Below are 11,135 nucleotides of genomic sequence, written 5' to 3'. Positions count from 1 at the left end.
GCTGGAAGAGTTGACATGTCACTGGAGTGGGCCTTTAAATGCCATAGTGGTCCTTGAACTTGTGGCTATGCAGATGCTCATGTAACAAGTCATTGTTGAAATGATGATCTCAACACTTTGCTATACTGGGCCCTACACTGAGGGAGTTCACTCCCAAAGGCAGCTAAATGTCTAAAAACACAATTTGGACAGCGAACACAAAACAAATAAACTACAGCTCATCGAACAAAAGCTGTGCCATTTGTTTAGTGTCTTTCGAAGAAGAATACTGCATTTGAATGCAAACTATTGACACAATAAAACTTGTACAGTCTTAAATCTTACAGAGAGGAATTACATAACACAGTATTTGAAAAACAAGAACACTTGCATTAACACATGTTCACAGACCTTGGGACACATTAATATTCATCCTATACTTTTAATGTGACTTATTAGTGGAGAAGATACTCCTTTTTTCACAACAAGAGCATTTGAGAGTGAGAACTACTGTGTGGTTCCATCCAGCACTGTCACCCAGCCAGCCGTGAGTGGGTGGGGCTAGACAGGGGAGGGGAGGGGGCGGAGGCGGAGTAACCTCACCGGCGCCACCTTAAAAAAACAACCGCGCCGACCTGTCAATCAGCGGCAGCCCAGACAGACACGAGCCCCCGGCGGGGCGGCTGGCGGGGAGAGAGCCGCGTCATCGTTGGCCGAGCGCCCCTCTGTCTGGGATGAGACGGCCGCGCTGATTGGCCAGACGCTATGCCCCAGACAACTCACGCGCACGATGTTCCCTTTCCCCTTTTGTTATTGCAAGCAGCGAGAGAGGGGAAAGGAGGGAGGCAGCAGGATGTACGGAGGGAGACAGACAAGCTGATAGACTGATAACAGTCGAGGTAGACAGTACCGCAGAGAGAAGGAGGAAGGGGGAAACACACTTGGAATACTTCTCCAGAATCTCCCCCCAGCTTATTTTGAACAGTATTCCTGTTGATTTGTAAGTATGTTATACGATACTTGACTAGAATATCATTGGGGGGGTTTTCTGGTTAGTCTCTGTGTGGATTGCTGACAGATAACCTGTAGGATCCCTACAGTCTATTGGTCGGTCAGTGTGTAGTCAGACAGACAGCGTGGCTGAGGCTAATCCTCAACAGTCTCCTCGCATCAACCTGTCCGTTCAGTGACAGTGTATTATGACGTCGATGTGCATCTGGAGTTGATTATTATTTTTTCCAAGAGTGCCATTGCTTTTGTAAACCTGTGTAATAACAAGCTATTTGGACATGTCCTTAAATCGTATTGGAAGGCTACACTGGAGGCTACACTGCTCTGGATATGTTAAGAGTTTTTCTTAAAGTCCTAAACTGTCGTCTTCAACATTGTAGTTGTTTTGGAATACTTTAAAATACTTTGGCTTCACATTGCAAAACCTGTTCGTCTTCATTGTTGTTTCAGTTGACATCTCTGTAACTTAACAGTGTGGCACACATGGAGAGATGTTGGTAAATACATATACATCACAGCATCCTCAGTCTACATATCTATCAGCCATGACGACCACACACTTGAATGAGTGTGTTTCATATGTTTGGATAAAGTTAATGTACTTTCAGATGAGTCATGTCAAAACATTCCTATTTCAGAGTAAAGTAAGTAAATTTAAATTATGTGTTTTCACATCCCCCACATGTTGTCTTGAGCTTTTCTAAGGTTCCCTACATTATGTGTTGAAGTTGTTGCAACAACATTATAACCACCTCAGTAGGTCAAACTATGGGATTGATATAATCCCATATATATAATATCAGCACACCAATCAATAAAACTGTATTTGGTGGCCTGGGGTGGTCCAGTGGTCTAGCACCACGGCCTACAGTGCACACATACGCCCATGTCAGCATGGGTTTGAATCCGGCCCTGCTGACATACCCTCTCCTCCTTACTTTTCTGTCTTTCTTCACTATCTCTGTCCAATAAAAATATAAATGCGGGACTGCCCCACTCCAAAAAAAACAACCAAAAAAACAACTGTATTTAGTATTTTGTAGCTACTGGTTATGATGCTTCCTTGATTCACTGTCATCTTAAGATGCCATGATAAACACATTTTGCTTCTACCTACCTCCCCCCATCTCTCTCTCCCTCTGTCTCTGTCTCTCTCATCACCACCCTGCCCTCTCCCAATCTCCAGGGAGAGATGTCTGTGAACCCCCCCAGCAGCAACGATGCCTGCCTGAGCATCGTCCACAGCCTGATGTGCCACCGGCAGGGTGGCGAGAATGAGGGCTTTGCCAAGCGGGCGATCGAGAGCCTGGTGAAGAAGCTGAAGGAGAAGAAGGAGGAGCTGGACTCACTCATCACGGCCATCACCACCAACGGAGTCCACCCCAGCAAGTGTGTCACCATCCAACGCACCCTGGACGGACGCCTACAGGTCAGTCACGACTCACTGTTCATTTCTATGTTCTGTAGGTCGACCATCGTGAAACTAGTTCAGTTAGGTCCATTGTGACATCAGAACGGCAGGTTCTTTGTGACATCATGATCTTGATTTTTTATTCTTGAAGTATGTTGTGACAAAATAGTTTTATATGAGGTCACAATATTGGTGATTGAATGAACCGAATTGTTACATCACAACAACATGTTCAATATGACATCATCACGTCCTTGATTTTAATGAGGTATTTTGTGACATCACTACAACAAGTTCTATGGGTTGTTATTAACAATAGGCAGTGAAACTCATTGTTTTAATTTATTTTTATTACATTTTATTACATTTATTTAGGCAATGGGGGTCCTTTTAGAGGAACCCTGCTTACAGACATGAAACAATTCTAAATGTACATTCAAAATTACAAAGTACATAATACAGTAATACACAATATAATTAATTAAAACACATGTACATTCCTTGGATGACAGATCTGTTATCAAGGTCTTAAACTGACCGATAGACACAAGAGACGTTGAGTACATTTTGAAGGTCATTCCAAGTACTTGGGGCACAGACACTAAAGGCCGATTTACCTAGTTCAGACGAAACACGTGGAACTTTGAGACTGCTGTTCCTCTGCTACCTCTCTCTGGCTCTATCCCTCCTCCAGAGCCTGTGTGTTATCCTGCAGCTTAGTCCTAACTTGCTGCTGACTACAGTGATTTAATGGTGCCACATTCAAAATCACTTTAATTGTATTTAATATATGTTGATTATAAAAATACGTAAAACTGGTAAATAGTAAAACTGGTATTATTCAATTTATGTGTATTTTCAAGGCTACTCTTCACCTTGCTTTATCAAGCCTGGCTCTTTTGCGAAACCAATTCAAAAATGAATTGAGTATGGACACTAATGGTATATGTACACCTCCAGCTGTGTATATGTACACCTCCAACCTAACCTTTTAATTTGTAGCGTTCAGATTATCCACTGCAACCCTCAACACTCACCACCAACCACAGTTGTATCTTACCATTTGCTAGAGCATTTGTCAAGACTTCTTCTTCTGTTTTTTCTAATACTAGGCTGCAGATACACTCCAACTATGCGCTCTACCACCAATCGGCCCCTGCTGGTTATATAACTGCATTGCATGAAAATGCATCTAAGGGAGTAAATAGGGAGTGTTTATATAGTTTTATATAGTTTTTTAAGCTATTTTAGGCATTTTCCTTAGGCGGGGCAAAAAAATGTTAAGGCGGGCCGCCCAGAGATTCCCTGTAAATATTCACCCCTTTCCTGTAACACTCCAAGAATTACACAGCTCAAATGCAGACATTTCTTCAACAAGTTCCGTAATAAGTTGAATTGACTCCATTTGAGTGCAATAATGATAGTCCATACAATTTCAGAATAAATACCCTTGTTTTTGTAGGGTCCCTCATTTAAATACGGAACCAATTACACACTGTGTTGATCAGACCGTCACTACAAACAGCCCAATGCTAAATGTTCTATTGCTGACAAACTCCCATACCCTAACCCTAGTTCCTGCCTGATCACAAGCACATCCATAATATGATGAAACTATCACCATGCTTGAAACTAGGAATGGTGAAGATGGGGCGATGCGTGTTCTGGATTTGTGCTGGACTTGCTTCAAAGTTATACCAGATTTTTTTTCATTAAGGAATTCCTTCTGGTCACTCTCTTCTGTAGATCAGTTTTGTAGAGTGCCTGGGGATGTTCCATCAACAGTTTTTTTCACCTCAGCCATTGAACTTTGTGGCTCTTTCTGCCTTAAGGAAGGGTAGCATTCCTAACCAGTTTTGTTGCTCTCCATTAGCTCAGATTGCAGTGACAGACCGATCAACTCAGTGTGTTATTGATTCCCTATTCGACTGGGACTCCACAAAGACAAGGTTATTCATTTTAAAATCCTGTGAACTATTGTTGCACTCAGACTTAACTCAACTTACAAACTTATCGAATACTTATGCAAACAGTTTTTTTTAAATTTTTAATGAATTAAAAAAACTTTTCTGGAATTTTTCTTTCACTTTGAAAATGTCCAGTAAACTGTGTAGACTTTGTTTATGGAGTAAATACTTTTGCAAGTCACTGTAAGTTCTTTTTGACAAATAGGACTACTAAGTTACAGTTAGACTTTGGTGACTGGCAGGCTAACCACACAATTGCATGCACACTTTGCTAGTAAGGGACAACTAACTATAACATTAAATGATCTAGCAGCATGCCGGTATGTATGGTAGATAGCTAGTTACAGTTATAAGTTACTGTTATTTAGTTATTAGTTACAGTTATTTAGTTACTGTGAAACTAAACGTCATGCTAGCTGGTTTAGGTAGCTAGCCAGAAAGCGTTGCAGCGTTGCATTGAAAATGAGTCTCTCTGCTGTTTGTCACGTGATGAGTCACTAATATGTCCGATTTGTCAGTTATCACTGGATGGTATAATTCTATTTCATGTCACCCAAATATAATAATAATAATAATAATAATAATAATAATAATAATAATAATAATAATAATAGTAATAATGTATTTATATTGTATAGAGATTTTTTCAATACTCAAAGACACTACATTTTATGGAGAGAACAAGAATAGATAGATCAATAAAAAGTAAAACAAAAGCACAGTCAGTAAAAAGAACAATAAAAATAGTTCAAAGTTAAAAAATATGGGTTTTGAGGGATCGTTTGAAGGAGGAGAGTGTGCTGGATTTTTTGATGTGGTTTGGGAACGAGTTCCAAAGAGTGAGGGCTGCAGCAGAGAAAGCCCGGTCCCGGGTCCGGTGTTTAGTCCTGGTGATGGGGACAAGGAGGTTGGCATCAGCTGACGAGAGACTATGGGTAGGGGTTTGCTGGAGGAGGTCAGAGAGGTAGGAGAGTGCCATATTGCTGAGGGCTTTGTAGGTGGTGAGGACAATCCTAAACTGAATCCTAAATTGGACTGGGAGCCAGTGGAGGTTTTGGTGGACTGGAGTGATGTGGTCTCTGGAGTGGGTTCTAGTGAGCAGACGGGCAGCTGAGTTTTGAACGTGTTGGAGTCTGTTGAGGACTCTGTTGGTGGCCCCAAATACGCATGGATCACTGAATGAGGTTCAAATGGGAGAGTCCAGGATGACGCTGAGGTTACGGACCTGGCTTGATGTGACAGTAAAGCCATCAATGTTGAGGGTGAAGTCTTGGGCAGAGTGGTAGAGGGACAAGCATGATTTCTGTTTTGTTGCAGTTCTGTTTGAGGAAGATGCATCCAGGACTTGATGTCAGCAAGACAGTTAGCAAGGATGGAGTGAGTGCCTGGAGTGATAGTTTTGGTGGTGAGGTACAGAGGGTTGTCGGCATAGCAATGGAACTGGAGACCATGGTGACAGCTAATCTGTCTGAGAGGGAACACATACCAAATGAAGAGGAGTGGACCAAGCACGGAACCTTGAGGCACTCCTTGGGTGACGGTGGCCTTGGACTTGCAGTTGTTGATGAATATCAAATCATATCGCCAAATATGTTTGACTGAGCAGGGTTTTATATTGTAAGTAGACTAGAGAGGGCTGTTCATATTGCCTGTGATGTTATTATTGATGATAACAACCTATATGATTTGTGATTGTCTATTGAGACTTCACAAAAAAGTTCTATAATACAACCAGATATTGATGTCTGATTGATTGAGGCCTAGTGACATCACAACACAAAGTTCTACTGCAGTGATAATCAAATAGCAGCTCTGGGGCCTTTGAAAGAAAGTCATTTGGCATTCACAAAAATCTAATTTGAAGTGAACTGATGTTTACTGACTCAGAGTTTACTGACTCAGCCCACACCGCATCTACAACCTACAGTAATCAGTATTATGATATAATTTAGACAGTTTTGTAACATTACTATAAATATCTTATTTAATTGGTGAAGTCACCACAGAACTGTTTCTAACAAGTAGAACGATCTCATATAGAACTTGTCAAGCTGTTTTCAGACTGGATTCACTTCTTTTCGTTTAATTTCTTTTTAATTTGTTCGAAAATATTTAATTGTTCAGAATTGTAGCATTATGAAGTGCACTTCATTTATGTTGTTCGGTGAAGCATCCATTGATTCCTTTATTGTTAGGAAAGAACCGAGTACCCTTTATGTTCACAGCTATAGTAGCAGGATGGAATTGGACTTAACTGTGCACAGTTTGTTTAGCAAACACGGTGAGACCACCTCCTTTGGTTCACTTTGTTTCACTTGATTTATAAAATTCAATGTTAAGATGACTCTCAAACTAAACCACTCTGAACACATTCTGCAGTCTGAGCAGGCCCTAAATTGCCATGTGATGGGCTCCCCATCCACTGTGACTTTCCACATCTCCAACAACCACATCTACCCTCCATCTGTCCTTGCTAACTTATGCAGTTACCTTTTCCAAGACATTATACTGTCCTATGTCGAGACTGACAACTGTATCTGTATTTCTTTCTTACTTGAGGCCTCTTTCATCTCATAAGGCCTACATAACAATGTCATTGTAACAATGACATAACAGATTATAGCAACTGACTTAGCCATGAACCTTGAATCTTAGTCATGAATCAGAAACATATCGGTTGTGATATACTAATACGTTACTTACGGTATGCTGTCATGACTGTTAATTAAATTTGTTATATCATTGTTACGACACAGTATATATGTGTTATGATTGAGAATTCAAGTAAAGTGTAACCTCAAGTTGGTAGTCAACACATTGGGTACTGACAATTGTCAGAACAGTAAAATAAAAAAGTTAGATAGCAAGACTCTACACAGTAGGTCACATTTCAGAGATTGAGGATAGCATTAAAGAATGAGAGGTTGAGAAATGTAGCCCATGAATCGTTCTAAGGGAGAGAGCAAGGGAATGAGAGAGAAGGAGACCAGAGGGAGTTCCCTGCCCCTCCCCCAATTTCTTGAGAGAGAGAGAGAGAGAGGGAGGGAGGGAGGGGTGGTGAGGCAGCACGGGTTGTTTTGTCTGAGACACAGGAAAGGGGCAGGGTTAAGTTAAGCCTGTGTGTGTGTGTGTGTGTGTGTGTGTGTGTGTGTGAGAGAGAGAGAGAGAGAGAGTATGTGTGTATGTCTTGAATTTTTAGGTGTTTTTAAATGAGGATCATTAACTATATTTGTTATCACATAAATACCTCAGTGTGTTTGTATGTGAAAGAGAGAGAGAAAGAGTGAGTGTGTGTATTTGCAAATGAGTGTGTGTATGTTTTGACTTATGTCAAATACGCTACCTTTTAAACTGTCTGTGGATATGCTTATGTCAGTGACTCAACTGCTTCTCTGTGTTAGAAATACAATTTAGTGTGTTAGCATGTACTGTAATTGCAGTTCAAGACTGGAGGCTGTGTGTGTGTGTGTGTGTGTGTGTGTGTGTGTGTGTGTGTGTGTGTGTGTGTGTGTGTGTGTGTGTGTGTGTCAGTCTGTTGGATGTAATGGGGCTGGCATTCCTCCAGCTCTGACTCTGTCTTTGGAAGGTCACTTGGCTGGGTGGGGGTTTTCAAGTTGAAAGAATAATAGGAAAGAAAATATAAGAGAACAAGTTTACAGTCCCTTCTTCTAGTAAATGTAGGTGTATATTGATCATAAAATGCTTGAAAACATCCAACTTTACCTTTTCGTCTTGTCTGTGTATATGTATACATTCTCTCTCTCTTTCTCTCATTCCCATGTGGTTCAGAAAAGCTGAGACATGATGTCACTCCTCTAGCTCAGCTTGTTCAGTTAACTCTATATCATATATCTCTTTTGTCACACACTTTTCCCTGACAGCAATTACTCACATAAAGACAGAGCAACAGATTGAATCACTCACGCACGCACGCACGCACGCACGCATGCACACAGACACACTGTGAATAAGCCTGATTCACCATTCACTTCATATACTAGTGACTCAGATCTCTATTTGCTACTCGGCTGAATCTCATCTGTCTGAGATGTTTTAAAGGCTTCAAGGCTATTGCTCCCGGACCCTGTGTATGCGTGTATGTGTGTTTTTAACATTGATGTAAGTTTCCATTCATGACCTGTTTCCTCAACCCCTCCCTGTCTACCAACTCCCTCTTGCTCTTTCTCTCCTTCCCTCTTTCTCTCTCCCTCTCTATCTCTTTCTTCCCCGTACTCAAATTCCCCAAGTACCTCTACACTCGAATTTCAATCCCATGTATGCTACACCCCTATAATGCAGCCTATCAGTTGGTTGCTTCTCCTCTTGCGACCAAACAACCGTTTGTATAACGTAGCAAACCCCAACACCATGTCTCTGTGTCTCTAGGTGGCCGGGAGGAAAGGTTTTCCCCACGTGATCTATGCCCGTCTCTGGCGCTGGCCGGACCTCCACAAGAATGAACTGAAGCACGTCAAGTTCTGCCAGTTTGCCTTCGACCTGAAGTACGACAACGTGTGTGTGAACCCCTACCACTATGAGAGGGTGGTGTCGCCTGGCATTGGTGCGTTCAGGGTGTCACTTACTCCTGTGTGTGTTTGTGTGTGTGTGTGTGTGTGTGCATGCGTGCATATGTTTTATGTCTGTTGGAGGTAATGGGTGTGCCATCATTTACATGGCTGTGTTCCCTCATTCTCTCACTTGCATTGTTTACATGTTAGTGCATACTTGAACAAACACATACACAGATTTAGCAGAATAGGCTTCTTTAGGCTTGTCTCTGTCAGAGCTGGTCTGTTGTTAGCCACCTACTAGTGTTTGAAGCCTCTCTTGTGACCCACTAAAACAATGTCTCTGTCCAGGACACAGTCTTATGCCACAGGCCACGCCATGCCCACCACTGTGGAAATTAAAGTGTGAGGTCAATCCTTTCACAACAGCGACTTAATTTGCCCTCCGAGCTCCTGGTTGTTGATGCCACATTTAGACGCGCTTCCAATGATTAAACAAAAGTTCTGAGGAAAAAATATTTATTTTGAAAAGCAAAAGGATTCCAAAAACACAATAGATTGTTAACTGGTTCAGTAAATAAAACATCCAAGTTCGTCAATGCGTCAGAACAATGCGTGAGATACTTGCAGTCAAAAAACTATATGGTACCGCCAAGCCAAGAACTACCTGTCCATTGTCTAAGCTAGGCCTATATTAAATGGGCAAGGAGACATGGGGGGGGGGGGAAAGAAAAGGGGAGTGTCACTAAAAGTGACTCCATGTTGCTCCACATAGCCTACCATACTATCAACACACCAATAAAGTCATAATGCAATCTAATAAAGAAATAATTGACTCATTAATTCAATAATACTAATAATTACAATTGTAAATTCAGGGAGTAAATAAAGCATATTATTTTCCGGCCCCTAATTGTTCCTGTGGGGACACAGAATAATTACCGTTCTACATAAATGGAGCCAATTATACAGTAAATGTCCATTAAAAAAAAAAAGAAGTCCTTCAAAAACAAAGAAAGAGTCCATGCATGTGTGTGCATGGGTGTATGTGTTTTCAACAGTCCATCATAATGTGTAAGTGTGTGTGTGTGTGTGTGTGTGTGTGTGTGTGTCTGTGTTTTATACTGGGGCCTCCAGCAGCAGACGGAGCTTAGTAATGGGCCTACAAAGTGTGGTAGTTGTTCTAACCTGCACTTGCCTAACCAACCCTCTAGTGTCTGTCGTAGCTTGAGTGACTTGGCCCAGTATCCAAGAATTCCGTGGGGCTGAATCATCAATGATGAGAACTATGTCCCCATGGACAAAGTTTCTTCGTTTGTGTGTCCACCTTTGACGCTCCTGAAGTTCTGGAAGATATTCCTTGGTCCATCTCTTCCAAAAAAAAGTCCACCATATATTGAATCTGTCGCCATCTTTGTCAGACATAAATGTCATCAGTCTTGAATACTCCAGGAGGTATGGAAGCTTGGTGTTGAGCAAAAGAAGGTGGTTTTGGGTGAGAGGCTCCAAATCATTGGGGTCATCGGACGCTTTGGTGATAGGCCTATCGTTAATGATTGATTCCACCTCACAGAGCAAGGTCTTGAGTCCTTCATCATCTAGCGTCTGCTGGTCCAAAATAGCACTGAGAACCCATCTGATGGTTCTAATTTCCCTTTCCCAAATGCCTCCTTGGTGCGATCCTGTGGGAGGGTTAAAAATCCAGGTGATGCCTTTTTTGAGTAGGGTGTTGTACTTGTGCTTCATCAAGGCTCTGAATAGCTTCCGTTAGCTCATGCTCAGATCAGACGAGGTTGGTCCCATTATGAGAGCGTATAACCTTGACTGGCCCTCTTCTAGTGGTGAACCGTCGTATAGCATTTATGCATGAATCTGTGTCCAAAGAATGTGTAACTTTTATGTGCACGGCTCTGATGTTCAGACATGTAAATATGACACCATACCTTTTGACTGTTGACTGTTGACCACTTAATCTTCGGCAAACAACACATTTGGACATTATCTTCCGGATGGCTGCATTGGCGCTGGGTATCCAGTAACCTTGTCTGAGTCGAGAGAGTGTGTGGTTTCGGCCACTGTGTTCAATAGTTTCATGCACATGCGTGATGATGAGTTGTGTTACATGATCAGTCTTGGGTAAGATAGCTGGATGTTTGGCTTGAGTGGGCATAGCTGATCTATTTAATCTACCACCTACTCTTAACAGACCATCTTGAAGCATTGGAGACAGTTTACAAAGACAGCTTTTCTTCATCACTG

The 11,135-nt window shown here is 41.8% G+C and overlaps 1 protein-coding gene across 2 annotated transcripts in view; it reads left to right on the top strand.

Moving 5' to 3' along the window:
- Positions 1-813: 813 nt before the first annotated feature.
- The window catches only part of smad10b (SMAD family member 10b), a 32,311-nt gene continuing 21,989 nt past the window's right edge, over positions 814-11,135 (top strand). For both annotated transcript variants that reach the window (XM_083679543.1, XM_083679544.1), the window contains exons 1-3: positions 814-979; positions 2,177-2,419; positions 8,755-8,929. In XM_083679543.1, the coding sequence (XP_083535669.1) occupies positions 2,183-2,419; positions 8,755-8,929 (412 nt within the window). In that variant the 5' untranslated portion in view covers positions 814-979; positions 2,177-2,182. The remainder of the gene's footprint in view (positions 980-2,176; positions 2,420-8,754; positions 8,930-11,135) is intronic.

Source organism: Argentina silus (assembly GCF_951799395.1).
Source record: "Argentina silus genome assembly, chromosome: 10".
Lineage (NCBI taxonomy): Eukaryota > Metazoa > Chordata > Actinopteri > Argentiniformes > Argentinidae > Argentina > Argentina silus.
Note: the sequence above shows the minus strand (reverse complement) of the source record. Positions and strands in the feature narration are given on the sequence as shown.